Source organism: Bubalus bubalis, chromosome 6, assembly GCF_019923935.1.
Source record: "Bubalus bubalis isolate 160015118507 breed Murrah chromosome 6, NDDB_SH_1, whole genome shotgun sequence".
Taxonomy (NCBI): Eukaryota; Metazoa; Chordata; class Mammalia; order Artiodactyla; family Bovidae; genus Bubalus; species Bubalus bubalis.
The window spans coordinates 109,065,052-109,090,864 of NC_059162.1; the positions used below are offsets into that span (position 1 = coordinate 109,065,052).

The 25,813-nt window shown below is 52.1% G+C and overlaps 2 protein-coding genes across 4 annotated transcripts; both read left to right on the plus strand.

Moving 5' to 3' along the window:
• Window positions 1-907: 907 nt before the first annotated feature.
• CSF3R (colony stimulating factor 3 receptor) lies at window positions 908-15,234 on the plus strand. Of its 3 annotated transcripts, none has more exons than XM_025289064.3 (17): window positions 908-1,156; window positions 2,410-2,464; window positions 4,189-4,389; window positions 6,700-6,996; window positions 8,154-8,277; window positions 8,431-8,618; window positions 9,406-9,575; window positions 9,693-9,846; window positions 9,939-10,018; window positions 10,405-10,618; window positions 11,726-11,914; window positions 12,284-12,385; window positions 12,966-13,112; window positions 13,225-13,365; window positions 13,605-13,698; window positions 13,943-14,024; window positions 14,453-15,234. In XM_025289064.3, the coding sequence occupies exons 3-17, from the start codon at window positions 4,326-4,328 to the stop codon at window positions 14,930-14,932; spliced, it is 2,526 nt and encodes an 841-aa protein (XP_025144849.3). In that variant the 5' UTR covers window positions 908-1,156; window positions 2,410-2,464; window positions 4,189-4,325; the 3' UTR covers window positions 14,933-15,234. The 3 variants fall into 3 exon arrangements, with proteins under 3 accessions (XP_025144849.3, XP_044801177.2, XP_044801178.2); XM_044945242.2 differs by having other exon boundaries at window positions 909-1,156; window positions 4,306-4,389; XM_044945243.2 differs by having other exon boundaries at window positions 909-1,156; window positions 4,306-4,389; window positions 13,946-14,024.
• A 2,035-nt stretch (window positions 15,235-17,269) lies between these two features.
• Window positions 17,270-23,117, plus strand: MRPS15 (mitochondrial ribosomal protein S15). Its single transcript, XM_006077575.4, has 8 exons — window positions 17,270-17,599; window positions 17,855-17,899; window positions 18,832-18,907; window positions 19,699-19,747; window positions 20,224-20,308; window positions 21,237-21,295; window positions 22,533-22,724; window positions 22,965-23,117. The coding sequence occupies exons 1-8, from the start codon at window positions 17,464-17,466 to the stop codon at window positions 23,100-23,102; spliced, it is 780 nt and encodes a 259-aa protein (XP_006077637.1). The 5' UTR covers window positions 17,270-17,463; the 3' UTR covers window positions 23,103-23,117.
• The last annotated feature ends 2,696 nt before the right edge of the window (window positions 23,118-25,813 follow it).

A 25,813-nucleotide genomic window follows, 5' to 3' on the forward strand; every position in this document is an offset into this window, starting at 1 on the left:
CAAACATGTGGCCGAGCTGAGCTTTACAGTGAGTACCTACCTACTCAGGATTCTGGTTCCAATATTTTGAAAGAAGAGTCGATGGGATTTGCTGAGCATGTGGATCCTATGGGGCACCTCAGAGAGGTAGCTGCCGACAGTTGGATATTTCGAACTGGAACCAGAACCGGAACCCAAGTCTGCCCCCTCGCAACAGACTCAGAAGCTCACTTTTCCTAAAATGTGTCATATGGTGTGGACCCTCCGCTGGTGTGTTAGTACCTAATCTTTACTGAGTCATAAATCCAAGAAACGGTGAACACTCTAAACCCTCTTCAGAAAAATGCACAGAAAACTATTCGTAAACAGCTGCAGGGTATTCGTGGATACAGACCATGAAAGACATAAACTGTAGTCTGTTTCACTCAATGAAAAAACATTCAGTTTGGCAGAATCACTGTGAGTGAACATTATTAATGTCTCGTGAGCTTATGAAGACCGGAGCCTCATGAGTGACCCCTTCCTTGTGCCCAGAGTCCGTATTTCTCCCCAGAGTCCATATTTCTCCGTCTGCAAGGCCTTCGGGCAGCAGGGGGAACATGCCGTGCAGAGGAAGCAGGGAGAAAGGTACCGTGTTCCAGAATTCCCTGTAACCTTGGAGGCCACCCCTTGAATACTGGGAGAATCGGGGCCCCAAAGCCAGTGCCAAAAAGAGGCTTAGGGCCGAGCGAGCCTTCAAGCCAGGGTCTGTCTCCAAGTGATGTTCCCCCAGGGCATAGGGGCATGGGAATGGCACCCAGGCAGGTTGGAGTCTGGGCCCTGCCAGCCTCAAAGCTTTGAGTCAGGAAATCCGGAGGCAGAGGTGGGGGACGACGTTGCCACATCCCTCAGCCCCCTCAAGACCCCCGAGGCAGGAAGGCTGCCCAGGCCTCGCCGGCTTCCCTCCCAGGCTCCTTCCTGGGGGAGGAAGGGGCTGCCCGTGCCCGAGTCAACAATGCAAGGGAGGGAAGGAGTTGGGCAGGTGTTGCAATCGGCAGCCCCTGCGCCTGTCAGAGACGGAGCCATTAACGACAGGGTTGGGGAGAGAAGCCCGCTGCGGCTGTTTTCAGGAACTTGCCTTGAAGAGGAGAGCAGAGACGGGAGGCCAGCGGGTGCCCGGCCGGCCGCAGGCTCCAGCGTGAGTAGGGGAGCCCCTGGGAGGGCTGGGCTTGGGAATGATGGGACCCTGGAGTCTCAGGTCCACTCCCCCCGCTCTGCCAAGGGCGCGCGCCCCTTGGTAACCTTGGACCAGCACTCCAGCCTTAAGAATTTACCCCTGGGAACCAGGAGCCCTCAACACTGAGTCTTTTTTCCCAAGGTGCCCCTACTTTTTTGAGGGGTGGGCACTGCATTTGGGAAGTCACAGACAAATATCTCTTTGGGACACTGAGCTGGACTCAAGAAAGGGCTGGATTCAGGGAAAGTTATACTCATTATTTGCCTCCAAGTCTCTCTGACAACCTGTCTTAACTGCCTCCAGTCTCCATGTAAATTTCATACCATGTAAATTTCTCTCTTTCCTCCTTAGCCCTTCTCTGGCTTGCTTGGCTCTGAGCTCCTGTCTAGTCTGTCTCAGAGTCTCTCTATGCCTCTCTTTTTGTCTCTCAAGGGTCCTTTTGTCTCTTGAGTCTTAAACTCTCTTGAGTATCTCTTTCTTCTCAGCCTCTGGGTGCCATGTTTCTGAGTACCACCATCCCTTGCCTCAGGCTCCTTTCTCTCCCCACCTCAGTCTGTCTCTCTGTGATCTCTCTCCAGCGTTTCGGTTTGTGCACCCCACTTTCCTACTTTTTCCACCTGTCTTTCTCTGTCTGAACCACATCTAGGAAGTCCTCTCCCTTTGTTTTGTCCCAGCCCCCTCCTCTCCCCAACCCTCTTCCCAAGGAAAGAATCTTCACGTGAAGGGGAGACAGGGGCGTGAACTAGAGAAGGGGGAGGCAAGAAGGCTGTGTGATGGGATGGAAAGGAGAGGAAAGCAGAAAGGTGGTGGGGAGCAGGGGTTGGTGATGCAGTGACCCCAGGGGACAACATAACGGGCTAGGACTCCAGAGTCCAGAGAGTGAGCAGGGATGGCTGGAAGCAAAGGGGGAGACTGGGGGGCCAAGGAGCAGGGAACCCAGAAACGGGGCTTTGAAACATGAAATGTGACACAGACAAAAGCAAGGTGGCGGTCCTAGGAGGCAGAGACCACACAGTTGGTGAGCAGGGGAGAGAGGTACTAAACCGTGCTGATTCCATGAGGTGGTATTCTGCCTTATGGTGCATGAAAATAACATGGTCATGGAGTGCTTCCTCTATGCAAGCTCCGTGCTAAGTGCCTTTAGCACAGACCATCTCACTTCATCCTCACCCCGACCTGGAGATGCCAGAGCTATTGTTATCCTTCCTTCACAGATGGGGTAACCGAGGCTCAGAAAGGTGGAATAATCTGCCCAAGGTCGCCAAGCTGGTAAGTGGTGGACCTGGGGTTCAGACCAGGTGGTCTGACTCAAAGCTGGGCCCCCAGAAAGTGACGCCATGCTCCACCTGGTCCCAGATCCCACTCGGCTGGAGTGGGGAACATCCAAGGCTGCCATGGGTGGACCAGGGACTGATGTCAAATGTGCCAACCCCTGGCAACCCAGGGAGAAGATGCCTGGGCCCTTGGGATTTGGGGTTGGGTTGCCCACTGGGAGCCAGTGGAGAGGGATAAAGTGGTACCTCACTGGGCAGGAGGGCTAGGATATGATCAAAAATACATAGGAACGGGCACTAGTGTCCCAAAATCTGAGCCAAGGAGACGAAATCTTCCCCAACATGTGTGTGTTGGTGGATAGTCAAACTGGATGCTGGAGGAACAAGGGTGCCAACCGCTAACTGGTAGACTGGGGTCCTCTGAACAATTGTGCGCGTTTCTCACTGCACAAAGCTGCCCAGAAAGTAGAGGCTGAAATCCAGCCTGTTCTCTAGTTGCCAGGTCCTTGTGTGGAGCTGCATTTGTCCAGAGGAAGGGATGCTTTTTTCCTGATTTGCAAAAAGATGACTTAGGGGCTAGCATTCACCTGGTATCCTGATCCTGCAACGTATAATAAGGAGGCACCAGGGATTTAAGTAAGACCCCTGCAGGCAGAAACAGCTTTGGGTATCTGCAGTTCTTATTCACTCCTCTGTCTTGGAGCGAAAGAAGCTTAACCTTTTCTGAGCACCAGGGATCGGTTGGGACACCACCTACACGTATGTGTTCATGTATGTACATGCAAAAGCTGGTCAACGATTCCCACTGATCTGCCACCCAGACGTCAGTTAGTGCTGGAGGACCAGGTGTCTGGCCCCAAGACCCCAATGGGAGCAGAGTGGAAAGGCTGGAAGCCACGCCAGCAATAGAAACCTTTGCTTACTTCCTGAGACTAATGTACTAATGCTCCCTCCATCTGGGCACTGTCACCATGACCACAGGATATCTGGTCCCAGAAGGCCTCCAGAGGTCTGTGCCCAGAATTGGGGTATCCTCTCAACCCACCCTTCCCTTTAGCCATTGCTGGGGAAGCCAGCTTTTCAAGGTGCAACCTGTCCCCAGCTGTTCCGTGGAGTTGTCCCTTTCTGCCAGGCAGTGAGCGTCTCTGACTCTTTGAGCATGGCTCACCTTGGGGGACCTGCCCGGTACTCAGACATGTGCAATGTGACACGTGCCAGGGAGTTAACACCCCAAGGAACAGCCCTTGACCAACAAGGGGCAGAAACTGGTGGACAATGTTCCCATACTGTCTGCCAGCCAAGTTCTGAGGCATGTTCAGCGTGGCTCCTTGCAAGATTCCAGCAGGATTGAGCCCCAGCTGTCCTCAGTTTGATGATGCACCCTTGTGTTGGCTTTCCTTCTTACCCGTTTCATTCTCCCCACTCCCTTACTCTGTTCCTGGAGTCTTCCCCCAAATAAACTACCTGCAGGCAAGCCTTCATCTCAGGCTTTGCTTTCAGCGGGCTGGGAGACTGGCTAAAACAGAAGGGAACGGGAAGAATGCTGTTCCCCGTGGCTCCCTTCCCTGCTCTCTCCTTAAAGGCACATATAATAATAACAGTCATTTAAGAGTCATTTCCTATGCGCCAGGTACTGTGCGATGCCCTTGACTTGCTTCATTTTGGGTCTTCCTCCCCAAACCCTATGCAGCATAGGTTTTTGTTACCTTCATTTTGCAGAGCAACCAGGCTCAGAGAGGTCAAGTAACCTGGTTGAAGCCACACTGTAGCAGAGCAAAGACTAAGCTCAGCCCTGACTCCAAAGCCCATGACCTTCACCACCCCCTCTGCCTCCAGGTGAGGACCAAGCCAGCACAATGGTGGGGCTGGGAGCCTGGAGCCTGGTGGGAGCTGCTCTGATCATCCTGCTGCTCCCCAGAAGTGAGTGTGGTCAGGGATGAGGGTGCCATGGGTGGGGGGATCACAGGGAGAGATGCTGGGGGTGGAGGAGGGAGTCATTTCCCTGCGTTGTCACAGTGCTCCTGGGGTTCCCAGAGAATCCCCAAAGAATCGACTGGGCCACAGATGCAGGGTAGCTGGGCTCCCACGCACAGACCTCTGCCGGCAAACCACCACCTCTGAGGAAAAGTGAGAGGACCTCGGCTAGGCAGCCTGGGGAAGGTGCACAAGACCCGGGTCTTGTCTGCGAATCTCTACCAGGTTGTCAGAAGAAACCTCTGAGTCCTGTGCAGCCTTCATGGGCAGTAGAGGGATCAGGGTGGAAGCCGTGAGAAGGCAGCTTTAATCCTGAAGCAAAGAATCTCCAGGACTTCCCTGGCTTCCCTGGCAGAGTCCCTAGTGGTTAGGACTCCGTACTTGCACTGCATGGGGCACGGTTCAATTCCTGGTCATGGAACTAAGATCCTACATGCCACATGGTGCTGCCAAAAAAATAACAATAATTTTTTAAAAAAATATGAATCCCAGGCAGAGCTCTCCAGACTATGGAGACTATCTTGAGAGGTGCGGAGCCTCCCATCTCTGGGGGTATGCAAGCCAAGGCCCAGCAGAGGTCAGCAAACTTTGATGTAATTTTCAGCTTTGCAGGCCACATACAGTCTCTGTGGCATGTTCTTGCTTATCTGTTGTTTGGTTTGGTTTTTCACCCTCTAGAAATATAAAAAATGTTCTCAGCTGGCAAGCCATACAAAAACAGATCATCCTAGCCCTGTGGTAGAGGACTTGGTATTACGTGGAGTTTTGAAGTAAACAGTTGGCAAGAGTCCTTCTGGTCTGAAATTCTGAGTCTGTGATGTGATGGGAGCCCTATAAACTTGCTCTGTGACCCTGAACAAATTGCTCCTCCTCTTGGGGCTTCCGCATCCCCATCAGCAAAATGCAGAACAGCTGGGAGAGGAGAGAAGGCATTGTGGGCAAGGTCCAGTGCTTGTTCTTATTCCACACATATTCACCAAGGGCCTGCTCGGCACTAGGCTCTGGGAATGCAGGGATTCTGGCCTCGCAGAACCTATGTTCTAGCTGGGGGTACAGAGTAGCAGATAATCACGTGACTCTCTAATTACGAAAGATATGAGCTTTGGGAAAGTTCAGGGGGCCTAGCATGGTCTGATTGGTCAGAACCTGGTCTGGTTCCTTGCAAGATGCCTGAATGTCATCCAGGTGAAAGAGGGGTGGCAGAAAGGAAAAGGAGCACCTCTGAAAGGATCAACAGGTACGAAGATCGGGAGACTGGATGGAGCGTGGCCTTTCCAGAGAATAGCATGTAGGCTAGAGGGACTGGAGCTGAGAGACAATGGTCTGCGCTGGAACCAGGAGGGCTAGGCAGGGGCCAGGCCACAAGGGTTGTGAGAAGGATCTAAGTCTTGGGCTGTGAGAAGGATCTGAGTCTTTAACCTAATCATAGCAGCAAATACTTATGTGCCAGGCACTGTTCTGAGTGCCTTACGCATATTCTCACATCTAATCCTCCCAATATCACTAAGTTAAGGACTTTTTTATCTTCATGTCACAGATGAGAAAACCAGGGCACAGAAAGTCTAGGTAACATCAAGGTCACAAAATTACTAAGCAGACGGAGGAGCCTGGTAGGCTGCAGTCCATGGGGTCACTAAGAGTCAGACATGACTGATTAGCAGCAGCAGCAGCAGAACCAGGTTCTAATCCTAGGCAGTCTAGTTCCAACATCCAGCTCTCATCCATCACAGCGTACTGCCTTTCAGAATAACATGCCATTGAAGTGCTGTGGTCATGATGGGGTAACAATCAGATATGAATTCTGGAAAGATTGCTGTGGCTGCGGGCTTCTTATCATTCTAACCATTGTTTCGCCATTGTTGGGGAGGGACTGGTCTCCATCTGGTGGCGTGCCGGTGTTGGCTTGCAAGCACTGATTGTGTACCTCTCTTTCCAAGTTCACACTCAGTGATGTCAGCCTGGTAGCTTGAAATCAGCCACGGTGGGAATATTTACACCAGGGAAAGCAGCCCAGGCTACAAGCCAGGAGCCGTTTCCCTCTGTATAGCAGGTTGATAAACATTTACCCCCACACCACTATCTCCATCTCAACTCAAGAGCCTCTCCCAATCTCTGCACACATCCTTGCCATTCCACCACCTGCCCCCCCCCCCCCCGAATCTTGGAGGGAAAAGCAAGAAGGTAAAGGTACCGAGTCTAGGAGGCCAGCTCTGCCGGACAGAGGAGTCACTTACGGCCTGTTCTCTTCCACCCCAGGCCTGGAGCAGTGTGGGCATATCCTCCTCTCAGCCCCCATTGTCCGCCTGGGAGATCAAGTCACGGCCTCCTGCATCATCACCCGGAACTGCAGCCACCTGGGCACCGAGTGGCGGGTTGTATGGAAACTGGAACCAGAGCTTCATCCCAGAGAGAGGCAGCAGCACCTGCCGAACGGGACCCTGCAGTCCACCATCACCTTGCACCACCTCAACCACTCTCGGGTCCTTCTCTCCTGCTGCCTGCATTGGGGCAACAGCCTGCAGATCCTGGACCAGGCTGAGCTACAGGCGGGCTGTGAGTCCCTGCGGCCATCCCCCCACTCTGCCTCCAATGCCCTCCTGCCAATACTAATAAGAGCTATTCTTTCTTGAGTTCTTGCTCAATAAGTACTTTATAAGCATGATATCACATTTTCCCTACCAGTGGGTAGTATTACATAGCCCCATTTCACAGATGAGGAAACTGAGGCTCAGGGAAGCTAAGTGGCATGCTGTGTGTGTGTTAGTTGCTCAGTTGTGTCCAACTCTTTGCGACTCTATGAGCTGTAGTCTGCTCTGTCCATGGGATTTTCCAGGCAAGAATACTGGAATGGGTTGCCATTTCCTTCTCCAGGGGATCTTCCTGACCCAGAGACAGAGCCCGTGTCTCTTATGTCTCCTGCATTGGCAGGTGGGTTCCTTACCATTAGCAAAGTTGCATGCTAGAGGTCACAAATTAATAAGGATGGAATAAAGCTTTTTATTAAGCAGTGTGGCTCAAAAACAAGTAACCACTACTCCATATGGCTGCCGAGTAAGCCCAACTCCCCAGCCACAGGAAGGTGTCTCCAGGGAGGACATTCTCAACAAGGTGGGCATGCTCCCAGATTCTACCCCTACCCCAGTCTCAGCCTTCTGCTCAAACTGAGAAGGATGGATTTGTGCTGAGCCAATGCATAATGAAAAACAGAGACCAAGGTTCTTGTTTAAGAATCAATAATAGTGAAAGTTAAGATTTACAGAGCACTCATATATGCCAGGCATTGCTCTGAGCACTGTATACCTAGTAAGTCACTCAGCCCTCACAGTAACCCTAGGTGGTAGGTATATTACCATTACCCCCATTTTACAGATGAGGAAACTGAGGCACAGAGCCATTAGGTGACTTCAAGATCACACCACTAATGAGTGGCAGAATCAGGATGAAAACCCAGACACTACACTGTTACTGTCAAAAAGGGCAGAGTTGAGAAGGTTGGAGGCTCTGTTTACTTGTCCATGTACATGTGGATAACTTAGCTCATCCCAGAGCTGCCCTTCTGGGATCACTCTGCATGGAGACAAAGGCATGGCAGGTGGGTTGGCAACCCACTTACCATGGAGACCCAGGGCAAGGAAATGCCCAACTGGTCCCAGTGGGAGCTTTCTGAGTGGTCTTACCTGAAGCCCTCACTCTCTCCACCCTACCCACAGACCCTCCCACTGCACCCCACAACCTATCCTGCATCATGAACCTCACAACCAACAGCCTCATCTGCCAGTGGGAGCCAGGCCCTGACACCCACCTGTCCACCAGCTTCACCCTGAAGAGCTTCAAGTGAGTAAGGGTCCTTATGCCAGCCCATTGCTTTGGGTTCTGGGACAGACCACGGGTAGGACTGTTGGGGTAGAGAGCCAAGGCAGAGATAGGGAGGAGGAGGGAGCTTGGCTTTCTGCCCCCACTTTACATCCAAGCCTGGCCCATTGGCAGGAGCCAGGACAAATGCCAGACGCAGAAGGATTCCATCCCTGACTGCGTGCCGGAAGTTGGGCAGAGCCACTGCTCCATCCCCCGCAAACACCTGCAGCTGTACCAGAACATGAGCATCTGGGTGCAGGCCAGGAACGCGCTGGGGACCAGCGTTTCCCCGAAGCTCTGCCTTGCTCCCATGGACGTTGGTGGGTGATGCTGGGTGTGGGGGAGGAAAGAGGTCCCCACCATGAGCAGACTCAGAGAGGCACAGGGAGGGAAACACAGACCCAGCGACAGACAATAAGATGCTGAAAGACCTGGAGGAAGAGAAGGGAGAAAAACAATGTGGGATTCAATTGAAGACAGAGCTTTGGAGACACAGACAGGGATGTGGAAGAAACACAGGCAAGGAGACACACTCATTCATTCTTTCAGCAAATTTCCTGAAGCGCCCACTCTGCGCTAGGCACTGTTCTAGGGGCTGGGAATACAGCAGTAAACAACACAGCAAAAATCGTGCCCCCGAAATTTTGCCCACTTACATTCTGGTGGGCAAAGAATAATAAAATGTCAGGTAATGGTATGTGTGATGAGGAAATTAAGCAGGGGATGGGGTAGGGACAGCTGGGGAGAAGGCGGTCAGGGAAGGCCTCACTGAGAAGACGACATTTGAGAAGATCCTTGGAGGAAATGAGGGAGCAAGACACTGTATATTCGGAAGGTAAGTGCTCCAGACCGAGGGAACAACCAGTGCAAAGGCCCTGGGGCAAGAATAGGAAACAGAGAGAGAAACAGGCTCATAGACAGAGACAGACCTGCAGAAACAGGGCAACACAGAGATGAAGAGACACAGAGAGAGACGGGAAGATATAGAGGTCCCACGAATGGAGACCCAGAGAAGAAATGGAACCACAGACAGGAAGACAGGGGAAGCCAGGACAGAGCCCTGGAGGATGAAGCAGAGGAAGTGTCCGATAACCCCTCTCCTTGCAGTGAAACTGGAGCCCCCCACACTGTGGGCCCTGGAGCCCAGCCCTGCGGTGGCCCCGCCCCAGCCAGGCTGCCTGAGGCTGCGCTGGGAGACCTGGAAGCCAAGTCTGTACATAGAACAGAAGTGTGAGCTGCGCCACCAGCCTCGGCTGGGAGAAGCCGGCTGGGACCTGGTGAGGCAGAGGGCAACCTGAGGGGGCTGGGGTGGGGGTGGCTGAGGGGAGGGTAAGCTGAGCTGGCCCCGAAGGGCACAGAGGTCCAGGCTGACAGCCATGCCTGTCTTCCACCAGGTGAGCGCCCTGCCCGCCAGGACCTCCCAGTATGAACTCTGCGGGCTCCTCCCATCCACAGCCTACACCCTACAAATGCGCTGCACCCGCTGGCGCCTGCCCGGCCACTGGAGCGAATGGAGCCCCAGCCTGGAGCTGACCACTGCACAACGGGGTGAGCAGGCGGTGAGGGGCTGGGAGCAGCCATCAGGATCCAGGCTGGCCTCCGGGGCCCTCCCTGACCCTCCCCTCCTGCCCCCTCCACAGCCCCCATCGTCAGACTGGACACGTGGTGGCGGCAGAGGCAGCTGGACCCCCAGACAGTGGCCGTGCAGCTGTTCTGGAAGGTAACCCCCTCTGAAGGCCATCCCTCCACCTCTTCAGATTCAAACAGACCGCTGCAAGCTGGGGCTCAGGACTCCAGCAGGCCTAGCAGGCTTGGATGTGTACGTGATCTGCACACACCTAGGAAGCTGGGCCGTGCCCTTCTGCAGAGACTACAATGCAGGACTCACCTTGTTAGGTGCCTGCTGCTCACACTGAGTTACTTTATCCTTTCCTCTCTTCTAGGACCTAGCACGGGGGAGAAGGGAGGGAGGGAGGGAGGGAAGAGGACTGACTCCCAGTCTGGGTGGCTCAGTTCCAGGGACACGGACACTCCATCTAGAAGCTCTCCCACACTCAAGATGAGCTGCGCATCCCCTTATCTTTTTCCTCCTATGCCCACTAACAGCCAATAGCCCTGGAAGAAGACAGCGGGCAGATCCAAGGTTACCTGGTTTCCCGGAGACCCTCAGGCCAGGCTGGGGCAGAGCCAACCCTCTGTGACACCACGGAGCTGAACTGTACCTTCCAACTGCCTTCAGAAGCCCGGGAGGTGGTCCTTAAGGCCTATAACACAGCTGGGACCTCGCATCCCACCCCCGTGGTTTTCTTGGAAAGCAGAGGTAAAGGGGCCCACAGCTAGTAGAGTATGGTGGTTAAGCAAGTAAATTCAGAGGCTAGACTGCCTGGATTCAAATCTAATCCTGTTACTTGTTAGCAGTGAGATCTGGGCAAGTTACTTACCCTCCCTGGCCTCAGTTTACTCATCTCGCAAATGGGAATGATACAGTGTCTAACTCAAAGCATTGCTGTGAAGATTACATGAGTTTAGATATGTGCCTACACAAAGTAACTGTTCCATATGTGTTAGCGACTATTATTATCACTAGCCAGAACCAAGTTAAGCTGGTGGCAGTGCCTACCCACACACACACACACACACACACACACACACATACACACACACACACAGAGTCTATTCTGCCAAGGAAATGGGAGATAAAGTTCTAATGTTTTCCAGCTAAAACATAGTCCCTAGGACTTCCCTGGCAGTCCATTGGCTAAGACTCCACACTCCCAATGCAGGGAGCCCAGGTTTGATCCCTGGTCGAGGAACTAGATCCCACATGCCAGAACTAAAGATCCTGCAAGCTGCAACAAAGATCAAAGAGCCCCTATGCTTTAACCATGACCTAGCACAGACAAATAAATAAATATATTAAAAAAATAGTCCCTGAGTTAACTGTTCATTCTCAGGGGATCAGTCACTCTCACCCCCAGATGCCCCTGAACACGGGTCTTCATGAAGTGAGATTAACAACAAGAGCTAGTATTCCCATTTCCCAGCCATGTGACCCTAGACCAGTCCCTTAACCTCTCTGTCTCCATTTTCTTATTGCTAAGTTGGGGACAGTAGTAGTGCCCCCAGTGGGACTGTCAGCAGACTCAGTGAATTAATACACACAGAGAACCACACAGGGTGAGCTTTCATCATTAATTACCACAGCAGGCCTGTTTCATGTACCATCTCACTTACTCTGCACCATGACCCTCCACGGTAACAACTTTATTATCATCATTTCCACCTTACATATGAGGAATCTGAGGCTCAGATATTGTCTTACCCAAGGTCACCCAGCTTGTAAGTTGCAAAGGCCAGACTTGAACCCAGGTTTCTAGCTCTAGGGCCTTTCTTTTCATCTTCACATCATCTCCTACTCTATCTCCAGGCCCACCCCTGGGCAGACTCCACACCACCGCTCGAGACCCTCATAGCCTCTGGGTGGGCTGGGAGCCCCCCAGTCCTCAACCTCAGGGCTATGTGATTGAGTGGGGCCTCAGTCCCCCCAGCCCCAACGGCAGTCCTATGACCTGGAGGATGGAGCATAATGGAAGCATTGCAGGGACCTTGCTGCAGGGTGAGACAGGCCTGGGGGCTGGGCAGATGGGCAGGGCTGGGGAGCAGGGGGAGCATTTTATCTGCCTGAACCACGCTAAAGATGTATATTACCCTGTTCCTGCGCCATTCTCATCGCACGTCCTCCGAATCTGGAAGTTCTTCCTGCAATCTAACTGGAGCCTCTCTTTCTAGCCCTGACTCTGCCACCTTTCTAGCTCTCTCTCTCCCACTTGTTGTCCCTTACCCCCAGCAAATGATCTAAAGAAGAGACTGCAGAGGCCAGACCTGAAGAACGAGGCTCAGGTTATCCCTGAAGTCTAAGGTTAGCCCCCAGCCATCATCAGAGGCTGGCCCCTAACCAGAGTACCCCCCCATTTTCTCTCTACAGAGAACATCAGGCCCTTTCAGCTCTACGAGATCACGGTGACCCCCCTATACCAGGACACCAAGGGACCCTCCCAGCATATCTATGCCTACTCCCAAGAGATGGGTTCGTTAGCCACTAAGTCTTTTTTTCAGAATCCCCTCCTCTCTCTCAAGGCCTGTCTAGGCCCCCCAAAATCTGGAATTAGGAGAGAACTTTTTCTCCGCCCCGCCCCCCCACCTCTGGCCCAGAAAACGGTCTCTCTCAATCCTAAGATCACCCCTGGCTTACACTAGACCCCTGCAGCTGGAAAGAACTCAGGTGGTGGGTTAATGGAAACTGGGAAGTAAGCTCAGCAGAATTCAAGGAGCAATTCTGGCAAAAACTGGTCAGGTGTCACACGAGTGGCAGAAATCAAATAGTGAGCCAGACAAAACCAGGCCTGGCAGAAATCAGGAAGCAAGGCTTTGGAGTCAAAGAAAAGTAGGTTCAAATCCCAGCTCAGCCACTTATTAGCAGTCAGTGGGATTCAGTGAAAGTTCTTGGGAAAATGAGGCTTGCATATGAGTCCCCCTGAACTTTCTTACACCACCCACCCCAACAAAGTGTCCCAGTTCTTGGGTCTGGGGAGCCACAAGAAGTCCAACTAGGCTCCCTCATCCCCACCCCACTCCCCATCAGCCCCTGCATCTCTCTCTTCCGGCAGCCCCCTCCCATGGCCCAGAGTTGCATCTCAGGCACATTGGCAAGACGTGGGCCCAGCTGGAGTGGGTGCCCGAGGCCCCTGAGCTGGGGAAGAGCCCCCTTACCCACTACACCATCTTCTGGACCAACACTCAGGACCAGTCCTTCTGTGAGTCTATCCTCAGCGACCCACAGCCCCAGAAGGCCTGGGAGGGGGTGCTCAGAGGCCTTGGGGAGGTTCAGCAGCCAGGCTCAGGCTCACGAGTCTCCTCTACTCCCAGCCACTGTCCTGAATGCCTCCACCCACAGCTTTGTCCTCCGTGGCCTGGAGCCTTCTAGCTTGTACCATGTCCAACTCATGGCCACCAGCCAGGCGTGGGCTGCCAACAGCACAAGCCTCACCCTGATGACCTTGACTCTAGGTAAGGGGAGAATGGGGCCTGGTCAGGCAAAGCTGCTGGGAGGGGGCCTAACCCAAAAGACTGCCACTGTGAAACTAGATAAGCCTTGCCCGGGTCCTCTGAGGGGGGATACCCAGCACTACCCTTGGGCCCAGTCTGAGGGTGGCGGCCCAGCCCTGCCCTTGGAGCCCAGTCTGAGGGTGGAGGCTCAGTCTCACATGCACGCACTCTTACCTCTCCTGGCTTTCCCCTCACTGCAGAGGAGTCTGAGCTGCACATCCTCCTGGGCCTGTTTGGCCTCCTGGTCTTGCTCATCTGCCTCTGTGGGGCTGCCCAGTTCTGCTGCAGACCCAGGTGAGTCCTTCTGAGAGACCTGACACCCAGGTAACCCTGCCGAAGGGAACTGAAGGCCCAGGTGAGCAAGGCTGGCTCCTCTCAGACTTGCCAGGCCACAGGGTTCAGGTCTGGGAGTCAGGGCCCCCCTCCTTCTCCTCTCTGCATGAAGGGGTCATCCCTTCTGCTCCTGGGAGTAGGTGGGAGAAATGCTGGAAGGACGGGATGGCATGCTGACCCAGCCTTCACCTGCCCTCTTCTCCAGCAGGAAGTATTCCCTCTGGCCGAATGTCCCAGACCCAGCCCGCAGCAGCCTGGGTTCCTGGGTGCCAACCATCACGGCAGAGGTGAGAACACTGGAGGGAGAGGGAAATGGGTCTGAGGGTTAGGCTCCTACCCCAAGCTCAAAGTGAAGGGAAACTCCCCCAAGAATGAGTACTCAGGCCTTCCTATCACTTCACCTCTTTATAGAGCAAAGCAAGCCTGAGTGTGAATCCCAGCTCCACCCATTTCGAAGCCTCAGTCACCTCATTGTGAAATGGGACAAATTACACACAGAAGCACTGGGGAGATTTACTGGGCTAAGTCTGAACAGCACATAGCACGCGTCCGGCACATATGAGGTGCTTTGCATCCTCTGAGTAACCCTTTGCGTCCCAGCAAGGAACAGCAGGAATGCCCCCCCACCACCACCACCACCCCAGTGCAGGAAGGGACAGTGGCTGGAACAGACATCTGAAATGAACCAGGCCCTCACCACACATCTTTATGTCAGGATATCTTTCAGCTGCCCAGCCTTCGGGACCCCGGCATGCCACCCATCACCAAGATCACGGTGCTGGAGGAGGAAGAGAAGAAGCCAGGGCCCTGGGAGTCCAATGACAGCTCAGGGACCGGTAGCCTCTCCACCCTTGTCCAGGCCTATGTGCTCCAGGGGGACCCAAGAGTACCTTCCACTCAGCCTCAGCCCCAGTCTGGCAACAGCGACCAGGTGCTTTACGTGCAGGTGCTAGGCAGCCCCACAGGCCCAGGGCCTGGGCACTACCTCCGCTGCGACTCAACTCAGCCCCTCTTGGAGGGCCTCACCCCCAGTCCCAAGTCCTACGAGAACCTCTGGTTCCAGACCAGCTCCCCGGGGACCCCAGAGCCCCTAGTCCCACATCCGGAGGACGACAGTATCTTTGAGCCTCTGCTTGACTTCCCTCTACTACAAGGACTCCGGGTCAGTGGGGCGGAGGGTCTTGGGGGCTTCTAGGGCTTCCTGGAACCTCCCCCACCTGGGCCTGCTCCTTGATAAGCCTGGGCTATCCAGAGAAAAGAATGCTAGTAAGCCCATCACTAAAAAACCACTCAGCCCCAGGAAAAGCAGAAAGGCTCCCAGCCTCCCCCTGTCTTTGACCCTCAGCATTCCTCCCCTATCTTCCCAATCTCCATGGACTGGGTCTCCTACTTTAAAGGCCAGACAAAGCTTGGTCCACCCTGTTTACTAGCCTTTGTTTCGTATAATCGGTACTTGATTCCTATAATTTCAGTCTCTTAAAGTGGTTTATAGTCTGATTTGGTTTGGCTTGATTTTGAGCAACTCTTGAGTGTGCCTGAATCTCTATTCTTTTTCTTTTCAGAGCCCGAGCGATCGTAGGGGTGGGGTGCTCCTCAGAATAGTTCATTTATTTATTCTTTCTTTAATTCCTTCATTCAACTAGCACCTAGGCGCTGTGCTGGCAGCAGGGTTCCAAAAGGACTAGGCTTAGTCCATCCTCAAAGAGTTCCCATTCTAGTGATGGGGACCTGAAAAATGACCATCAGGGCACAGTGGCCATGGTTACCAAGGGAGTCACAGGTAACTGGGGCCGTGGCAAACAGACCTCGGAAACAAGTAACCCCTGTAAAATAAATATAATTAAAAACAAAATCTCCCACCAGCCTATAAAACCCATCCACAAGGGTAGACAAGGAAGAAAAAAAATTTTTAATCGGGCGAGAATTAAACCAGAATGTCATGGGCAAGCAGCTCAAGAGTTTGCAAAGACGAAAAGAAATCTTACACTTTTACACAGTGAAGCGGACACAACTCACTGCAAACATTTTCTCAAGATAATCAATAACTAGTTCTCAAGCAAGAGGACTTGACAGCACTATTTGTCACACAAGGGTCATCCTAAATTCAGCTGGGAAATGGGGTAGCCAACCTGGGTTTGCTAACTGTCTTTATTCAAAGGAAAAATAAATTTCTCATATCTTTATAAGAGGAGGGAGGTTTGCAACTTGAAGCTGGAGACCAACTCCTGCTCTTCCACAGAAACTGGGAGACAAGGGCTCTATCTTTCTTCATGATTACATTTCAAACAGACCACTCCCAGGTCCCTGAGAAAGATATCCCGGAGTGGTAAAACTGGCAAGAGGCCTATTTAGCTTTTAAAAAGATTTACACACATCTCAAAAGGGCAGAAAAAGAATTCAGTTACATGTATTCTAAAGTAAATGCTTTAAGAAAAGCAAAGAGAAAAAAAAAAAAAAGAAAAGCAAAGAGGAGGAGTCTTTCTCTATTTTGTACTGGGAGAAATTAAGGTATATTTTTCCTACTTTTAATTGGCATTTGTCCATGCCTGCATGCTCAGTGGATCAGTCATGTCCGACTCTTTGCAACCCCATGGACTGTAGCCCACCAGGCTCCTCTGTCCATGGGCTTCTCCAGGCAAGACTACTTTCCTCCTCCAGGGGATCTGTCCTCCTGCAACTCCAGCAGGCAGATTCTTTACCACTTAGCCACCTGTGAAGCTGGCATTTGTCCTTATACCCCTCATTTCACAAATATCAAAACTAATATTTCTTGAATACTTACTATATTCCTGGTGCTTTGCACACAACTGTCTCAGTTAACCCTCTAACAACCTAAAATAAAGATACTGTTATTACCACCCCCATTATCATGGAGTAAGTACACTGGAGCCCAGAAAGGTTGAGTGACTTGCCCACAGTGACACAGCCAGCAAACAGCTGAGCTAGGATTCCAGCTGTCCAAAATCACCGACCTCAGTCACCACGCTGCAATGCTGCCCGAGAAGAGGCTGAAACCCAGCAGTTCTTAGGGGCCCCATCCTGCACTCTCCGGGGAGAGGGAGAGAGGGGATGGAAATACTAGGTCGGGGGAAGAAGACCACTGACAGGCCCACGGGAAGCCCCTAGGATAACTCGTCAGGAAACTGGAGTGGGATTAAGGGCAGGATGCATGATCAAGAAAAGGTGGCATTAGAGTTGATACAGCACCGCACGCCACTAACAGGGCCAGGCAACCAAGCCCCTCCAGTCTCGCGCTGCTGCAGCTGCTGCTGCTAAGTCGCTTCAGTCGTGTCCGACTCTGTGCGACCCCATAGGCGGCAGCCCACCAGGCTCCCCCGTCCCTGGGATTCTCTAGGCAAGAACACTGGAGTGGGTTGCCATTTCCTTCTCCAATGCATGAAAGTGAAAAGTGAAAGTGAAGTCGCTCAGTCCTGTCCGACTCTTAGCAACCCCATGGACTGCAGCCTACCAGGCTCCTCCGTCCATGGGATTTTCCAGGCAAGAGTACTGGAGCGCTATAGCTAAGCAGACCTCTCCATTTGACCGAACTCCGCGTCATCACGGAGGCCTACCTGTCAATCCATCATCTCGGTCCTCATCTGCTCCGGTCTCGCAACTGCACTCGATTGGTCGAGCCGGAGCCAACATGGCGGCGCCCGTGTAACCCAGTCCGTAGCGCGAAGACGACGCGGCCGTGCGCGGGTCCATTGAGGGTCAGAAGTCACCATGCTGAGGGCGGCGTGGAGGGCGCTGAGTTCGATTCGAACCCAGGCAGTGACACAGCCCCCGGTCCTCGGGCTGCCGGGCGGAGGGTGCGCCAAGCTTCTCTCCGTCCAGCGGGACCTTCCCTCAAGTCCTGGGGGTGAGCTGAGAAGCCGGACAGCGAGAGTAGAGAAATAGGATTTGGAGGATATAGAGGGTATGAGGGGAAAGAGGCTACTGGGGGACGGTGTAGCGGCAGGAGAAAAAGTGGTGGGTGGGAAAAAGTGAGGTGAGGTGAGAGAAACATGGGGTATCCCGGTGCCGAAGAAATGCGGCGGCCATAGACCAGAATCACGGCTGGACTGTTGAAGGAGACGGACCTAAGGCCCCCCCCCCCTTTTTTGTGTGTGTGTAGGTCTAATCCTCCAGGCTGCCCGCGGATATGCCACCCAGAAACCAGGTAGGAACTGGATGCGACTTGAGGCGGAAGAGAGATTCAATTGCCTGGAAGGCTTGAGGTGGCTACTTAGAGCCACCCAGAGGCAGGCGTGGAGGGGTGATTGTGCAGAGGTCCTGCGAAGAAGCCCACATTCACCTTGCAACAAAGTCGTAGGCCTGGATCCTGCATGAAGGGCAGGGGGAGGGGAGGATGGGAACAGGGGCTTTTAGAGTGGGCGTGAGTGGAAATGAACCATTGAGAGGCAGGGGCCTTACACTACCGAGGCTTACCTAAAATACAGCGCTTTGTGTCCGCCCTTCCCAGGTGGAGAGCCTGGTTTCCCATCCCCAGGCAGTCTGCATAGCTGTTCAGATTTCTCTTACTAGATCTTAATATTATTTGCTTAATATTATTAGTGTAATGGCAGAGCAGGGTCAGAGTGGAGAGGACAAGTTGATCTCTGCCTTGTCTCTCCCTCACCTGCAAGCACACACCAAGGCTGAGGCTTTCTTGTGATCTCTATCTGGTGTTTACCTTTCAGATATCTCCTTAAGTAAACCCCTTATTTCATTCATGCAGTCAGCCAGCGAGTATTTGTAGAGTGCCTGTTCTGTGCTGAGCCACAGGACCAGACTGGAGGGGATTCAAAGGGAGTCGAACTCAGTCTGTCCACAGGAGGACCCATCCTAGCGGGACATCTGATAACTGTAGAGCCAGACAGGTGTGTGAGAGGCACAGGCACAGTACAGGGTCTTGGGAAAGGCTCTCTACTCCCAGCATGAAATATCAAGGCAGATGCCCACAGGATTTGCAGAGGAGAAACTGAACCCGGAGATACCAGTGCCTTGCTTGAGACCCTGGGTGTCTCTGACAGAGGTGATGGGAAGAGCCAGGTCTGGGAGGACGGGCAGTGAGAGCTGACTCTGGGTGTTTTCCATCCTTGTGCTTGACAGTCCAGCAAAGCCAAGAAGATGACCCGCCCCCTTCCATGCTGCTGAAGGACTACCAGAATGTCCCTGGAATTGAGAAGTAAGCAGGACGAAATCTCCTTGATGAGGCAGAGAGCCCTGGGAGGATTGGCAAGGAGAGGGCTTCGAGGGAGATACCTGCTGGATCTGAAGCTTGACTGTGAAACAGGGCAGAGAAGCCCAGGCATGATGAGAGTGAGTGGGCAGGCGAGCCAGATGGAGCATACCTGCCTGCTGTTTTTATGCTCTGGGTAAAGACCCTCTGCCATTAGATACCAAGGAGGCACCGTGCCTCACAGGTCTTTGTAGAAATCTTGCATCTCTCAATCCTGTGAGGGAAGACATGGTGTCCCCATTTTGTAGAGTATCAGACTCCCCAATGTCATACAGCTTCTAAGGGGAATCAGGGCTGAGAGACATCAAAACCAGGCCTCTGTGTGCAGCCCCTGTCCTGTGCAGTGGGAGCTGGGCAGTCCGTCCAGTCCCTCCCACAGTGCAGTGTGACAGGAGAAAGAAACAGTGACTGTAGAATTGACGTGTCTTAAGACAGACTGAGCCATATCCCAGCTAAAATGGAAATCCTCTTTTGCCCTCCCTGCAATGAACCTGGAACACTCAAGCTGACAGCCCCAGTTTCCTGTTACCACATCATTGCATTTTCTCAGCCTAGCAGATCAGATCCATGCGGACTTTTAATTCCTGAGAAATGGCACCCCACTTCCAGAGAGGCTCCTGTTGTAAAAGAAATTTTTAACCATTCTTGCTTTTCAAACTCAAATGAAAACAGCATTGCTTCCCCTTCCCCCTTTCCCTCCACACCCGTCTCTCATTGCTGTGGTTTTTTTCCCACAGGGTTGATGATGTTGTGAAAAGACTCATATCTTTGGAAATGGCCAACAAGGTGAGTGGCCTCTGCCAAGCTTTGACCTCTCTCTGTCCTCCTCTGGAGACTCCCTCCTACCCTGCTAGCAGCCCCCAGCCCATGCTTCTCAAGTCAGAGTGCTTATCGCACTGTCATGCTGTATCCACTTGTCAGTATCCCAGACTGAGCATCTCCAGGGCAAGGACTAAGGGTACGGCTTGTTCCTCGTTGTACCCTTAGCACCTGACAAACAGTAGGTACTCGATAAAAATCTGATGCCCGCATGAGTGAGCAACGTTCATCCAACATTCTTTGTCAGTGGCATTGGCCTTCGGCTCACCTAGATGTGAGCAGCCATGCAATTGGCCAGAGGCCATACCCTGATGAGCTGAGTGAAGTCAGTCCCTGAGCCTTGTGACCTGGTCGCTATGACTGCAGCCCTGTACTTGGAGGCATGAGGGCCAGTTCTTAGGGGGTGGCAGACCTCTCAGATTCTCTCTCTCTATCTTCAACAGAAGGAAATGCTAAAAATCAAGAAAGAGCAGCTGATGAGCAAGGTCGTGGAAAACCCGAAGGACACCAGCTCCCTGGAGGCTCGAAGTTGGTCGGGAGGGCCCTTGGGGAGTCAGGGTGCAGGATAGTCCTCTAGCTGGTACTTGATTCAGGTCCCTCATCTGCAAATACACTGGTATTAGATGTGGCTTAATAAAGGGGGAGACAGGAAGGACCAAGGAAAACTGGACTCTGTTTTCTGAGCTCCGTGATGTAGTCATATCTCTATATGAGCTCAGGTGACATTCCTAAGGAGCTTGTTCCTCTCTGTGCTCTGCGGCTAAGGTGATGTGAAAGGGCGCGTGGTCAGGGCCAATGTCCCCGCCGCACTCTCTGCAGTGCTCCCAGGACTCAGTGTACTGCATACGGGAAGGGCCTTTTGTAGTGACAACCTCTCCTTGGGGCCATCTTCTGCTTTTGCCTTTGTCCCTATCTCTGCAACACAGGCTTGAGCCAAACAAGAGGATACCTGAAGGAAGGATGTTCTGAGGCTTTAAGATGAATGGGAGCTGATAATTCTGAAAACTCATTAGTGAAAACACAGAGATAAGGATGGCAGCGGGGGAAAGAGGCAAGGAGGAGACCCTTGACAGTTTGGGGATCTTCAGTTATTGCCTTAGCAAGGACCTCTGGGGCTGTATTGAATCTGTAACCATGAGAGCAGGCATTCCTGACTAAGTCCTGAATTTAATAGGAATGCTCTAAAGTTTTACCATTAAGAATGCTGATTTGGGGGTTTGGGGTTTGGCAATGAGACCTTCATAAGATTAAGGAACTTCCTTTCCTCAGGCTTTGCATTCTAAAGGCAAGATATTCCAGACTTTTGAGCTCTTAAAATTCAGACTGCTCTGGGAATGGTGGAGAGCTGTACAAGAGCTTTGGTGATTGTTATTCCTTGAGGTCTTAGAACATAACCGAGGTCTGGCCCTTCCTTCCTCTGTGCCTGTCTCTCATCCTCTGTGGTTTGTGGTTTCAGTTGTTGCCTTGACTGTCAAGATCCGCAGTTATGAAGAACACATGCAGAAACATCGAAAGGTAACCCTTGGGCCTCACTCAGAGCTAAACGTCAGCAGCTGTGGGGAGAGGAGCCTGAGCACTGAGGGGCTCCGGGTCCGGAGATGCAGCTTGAGCAGCCAGGTGGCCAGAGCAGCAGAGCACCCGCCCCTCAGCTGCAGTGGGAAACACACTTCCCTCCCGCCTCCGGGGGAGACAAGGGAGGCTTACAGGGCAGGCTGAGGGTCGTTAATGGTCAAGAAGAGCACAAACTTCAGAGCAAGGGCACAGGGTGTGGCACACAGGGGCGCTCAGTAGTTGCTGAGTGTATGAGTGGGGTCAGATTGGCCTGGGTTCAAAACTCAGCTCTACCACTGCCACTTGACTAGCTGTGGGTCTCTGGGGAAGTTACCTGTCCAAGCCTCAGTTCCCCTGTCTGTCAAATGGGGACCGAATTAGTACCTGCTGAGAGGATTGCAAGGACTGTATGAATATAATGGCAGCCAACCTGAGGCCTTATTTATAGGCCTCATACTAAATGCTGTATGTGCACCAGTTCATTTAACCCTCATAACTCTTCTTGGTAGCCCGTAGTATGGAAGAATAATCTAGGCGGGGCATGATTAAGTTACCCCTGCAGGCACACCACTAGGAAATGCTGTGCTGGGACTTGAAACTTGGTGGTCTTGCTCCAGACCCACATTCCTAACCGGTCTGCCAGATCTCAGCACAGTGTCGGACGCAGAGCTGCTGTAATGAAGCAATTGCTGGTATTTTTAATAAACACACAGTTGTTAACACAAACTGGTCTGGCTTCACCCCTGGCACCTCTCTTCCCTGAAGCTAGTTGAGCTGTTCCATGAGCTCAGAGTTGGAGTATGGACACCAGCCCAACTGAGGAAGCAGTGTTTGGCTGTGGGCAGGGGTCTTCCTTGGCCTTCCCTCCTCCCACCCCAGCTGACAGTGTGCTGAGCTGTGGAGAGGCTGAGTGGGTGGGTGGAGGGGAAAGAGCATGAGATGTGGAGTCTGACCACCAGACTTGGATTCCAGACTGACGGTCCTGACCCAGCACAGTTCTGAAACCTTTAATGAATCAGTTAACATCTTTGAGCCTTTATTTTCCCATCTGTAAAATGGGAGTGACACTGCCTAGCTCAGAGTTGCGCTGATATTTGCCTAAGATTGTTTCAGTGCCATGGTAAAATGATCATGCTTTCTTTCTGTGAAGTGGCACCCACTTATTTACATAATACTCAAAGTAGTACCAATTCTCATACAGGACAAAGCCCACAAGCGCTATCTGCTGATGAGCATTGACAAGAGGCAAAAGATGCTCAAAAACCTCCGCAAGACCAACTATCCTGTCTTTGAGAAGACATGTAAGGAGCTGGGGATTGAGTACACCTTTCCCCCTGCGTACCACCGGAAAATCCACCGACGCTTGGCAACTAAGAAGGCTCTGTGCATTCGGGTACGATTCAGAACTGCTGCTTTGGTTGGTCCCACTGTGGTGGCGAGAGCAGAGGGAGGGGTCGTCTGAGTCTGAGCAAGGCGTGGAGCTGGGCCTGAGGCCTTGTGGTTCCCAGGTCACCAAGTCCATGGAGAAAGGCTGGGGTGACCATCTGAGGGAGTCATTCCCCACCCCAGCTGCTTCGAGTCTGCAGTTTTGCATAGTATTACAAAGGCTTATCCCATCCCCTCTTATCCCCAGGTTTTCCAAGAGGTTCAAAAGCTGAAGAAGCAAAAAAGAGCCTTAAAAACGGCAGCTGCAGCAGCCCAGAAACAAGGCCAGAGGAACCCAGAGAGCCCTTCTGAAGCCAGACCAGAGGCAATCAAAGAAACCCAATAAATGTTGACAAAGTCATGTCTTGCTGCCTTGAAGAATAACAGTAGAGAAGGTGGGGCTCCTTGTGGCCTGGGACAAGGAGAAATTCACTCGTTCATGCAGCTCTGGGATTCTGGGGTGTCAGAGGCAGAGTCCCTGCCCTCAGGCACCACGGGACACATTCTCATCACACACACTCAGGTAAACAACCCCCTGTCATCCAGGGGCTGTTCAGTGGAGGCAAGACCGAGCACACGGTGGCACAGAGGAAGCAAGGCTGCCTGGCCATGGGGTGAGGAGGCCAGTGTCGAACCGCCTCTAACAGTTGCCTGAAGGATGAGGGGCAGTTCACCAGGCGGGAGTGGGGAGGGAGGGCGTCCCAGGCAGGAGGGATTGCAAGTGCAAAGAGCAGCAGAACTGGACACACAGCCTGACAGGTAGGCTCCAGCCGGGCTCTGTGAGGCTTCATGTGCTGGCTGGGAAGGAGTGACGATAACAGTCTGTTTCCACTAGATCAACAGCCGCAGTGTAGAGCCGGACAGGACGAGGAGAGATCAGAGCGATTAATTGCGGGGAGGCAGGGGTGTTGGTGTTCAGACTGAGAATCTGATAAAAGTCTGTCCCTAAAACTGCACAGGTACAAAACATTGCTTATCAATTCTGGGGCATTATGGACAACTCACCACAAAGCACACTCGTTTACACCAATTCAAGTGCCAAGGCCTTGAAGCCTGAGTGTGCTTAGTATGTTTGAAAAACCCAAAGAAGACAGTGTGACTAAAGCTGAGCCAGCAAAGAGAAGAGTAGGAAGAGATGAGGTCAGAGGAGTTAGCAGAAACCAGATAATACAGAGCTTTGCGGGGGTATTAGTCTGTTCAGGCTGCTATTTTAAAGCACCATAAACTGAGTGGCGTAACAGATCTATTTTCTGTTCTGGAGGCCAGCAATTCCAATACCCAGGTGCAGGCTGATTTGGTTTCTGATGAGGAATCTCTTCCAGGCTTGTAGATGGCCACATCCTGACTATGTCCTCACATGTGGAGGGAGGCAGGAAAGTGGGGAGAGAGAGAAGGAGAAGAGATTGCTTTTGCCCTTCTCAGTTCAGTTACTGAGTCATGTCCGACGCTGCAACCCTGTGGACTGCAGCACGTCAGGCCTCCCTGTCCATCACCAACTCCTGGAGTCCACTCAGACTCGTGTCCATTGAGTCAGTGATGTCATCCAACCATCTCACCCTCTGTCATCCCCTTCTCCTCCTGCCTTCAATCTCTCCCAGCATCAGGGTCTTTTCAAATGACTCACTTCTTTGCATCAGGAAGCTAAAGTATTGGAGTTTCAGCTTCAGCATCAGTCCTTCCAATGAATATTTAGGACTGATTTCCTTTAGGATGGACTGGTTGGGTCTCCTTTCAGTCCAAGGGATTCTCAAGAGTCTTCTCCAACACAGTTCAAAAGCATAAATTCTTCGGTGCTCAGCTTTCTTTATAGTCCAACTCACATCCATACATGAGTACTGGAAAAACCATAGCCTTGACTAGACGGACTTTTGTTGGCAAAGTAATGTCTCTGCTTTTTAATATGCTGTCCAGGTTGGTCATAACTTTTCTTCCAAGGAGAAGAAAAGTTATTCTTCTAATAAGGGCATTAATCCCCTCATGAGGGCTCTACCCTCATGACCTCACATGACCACCTAAAGACCCCATCTCCAAATACCATCACACTGAGGGGTAGGGTTAGGGTTTCAACCTTTGAATTTGGGAAGAACAAATATTCAGTCCATAACACTGGGGGAAAGACTAGATTTCATGCTGAGCGAGAAAGGAAGCCAGAAAGAAAGGAAGGTGCGTTATAGTGATGTCCAAAGAGCAGCTGGAGACCAGAGCCAGGTTTGGGAGTTACCTTTAAGGTGACTGAAGCCATGGGTGTGAGTGAAATTGCTCAGGGAGGGAATGTGAGTGAAGAAAACAGGACCATGTCCAGATGGGAAGGATGATTTCTGAGGGCATATCCTGAGTCAGGAGGAGCAGCTGAGGTCAAGGGGAAGGTGACATGAGGGTGGAACAGAGGGCCTGGGGTCCTGAGGACTCAGAATTGAGATGAAAGGGTCAGATACCACCTCCAGGAACAGGAGGGAATGCCTGTTATGGGACAGGACGCGAGTAGACACAGCTACTTTGGAGATGCTATGCTGGAGAAGAAGGCAAGAAAAGGAACACATTCACAGATTCATGGAACAGGTTCTACAGGAAAGGCATTGTTTTAAATGTTGCATTAGTTACATTAACTCATATAATTTTTAAAGCCACCTTTACCAAACTTCCCCCCTGCCAACCCCACTGCCATATTGGCATAACTATCCTCATTTTACCATAAGAGAATTGAGACTCAGGCAATTTGTCCAAATTCACACAGCTAGTAAGAGGCAGGCAAGAATTCAAGCCCACATCTGTCTTGACTCCAAAGCCCATGTTCTGTTCATGATATCACACTGTCTAGGGGGAAGAGTGGTCTGAGAAGCTCTGGGAGGAAACTACACTGAAACAAACTCAAATGCTTTTAGCAACCAGGCAGATAGCATAATGCATGAAGGCCAAGAGTAAGATAATGATGCCAAGCCGCTCATTACAGTCCCATCCTAGTTATAGTCCCTTTGAAGACAGTGCGCAGACCAGCCAAGATCAAATCAAAGCCCTGGGCTGCTAGCTTTCAATCACTGTATAGTAGCCGCTGAGATG

Coding starts and splice junctions, on each gene's coding strand:
- CSF3R (XM_025289064.3), top strand. CDS start 4,326: ATGGTGGGGCTGGGAGCCTGGAGCCTGGTGGGAGCTGCTCTGATCATC. Junction 8,278..8,430: donor TTCACCCTGAAGAGCTTCAA/GTGAGTAAGGGT, acceptor GCCCATTGGCAG/GAGCCAGGACAAATGCCAGA. Junction 10,019..10,404: donor CCGTGCAGCTGTTCTGGAAG/GTAACCCCCTCT, acceptor GCCCACTAACAG/CCAATAGCCCTGGAAGAAGA.
- MRPS15 (XM_006077575.4), top strand. CDS start 17,464: ATGCTGAGGGCGGCGTGGAGGGCGCTGAGTTCGATTCGAACCCAGGCA. Junction 18,908..19,698: donor AATGTCCCTGGAATTGAGAA/GTAAGCAGGACG, acceptor TTTTTCCCACAG/GGTTGATGATGTTGTGAAAA. Junction 22,725..22,964: donor AGAAGGCTCTGTGCATTCGG/GTACGATTCAGA, acceptor TCTTATCCCCAG/GTTTTCCAAGAGGTTCAAAA.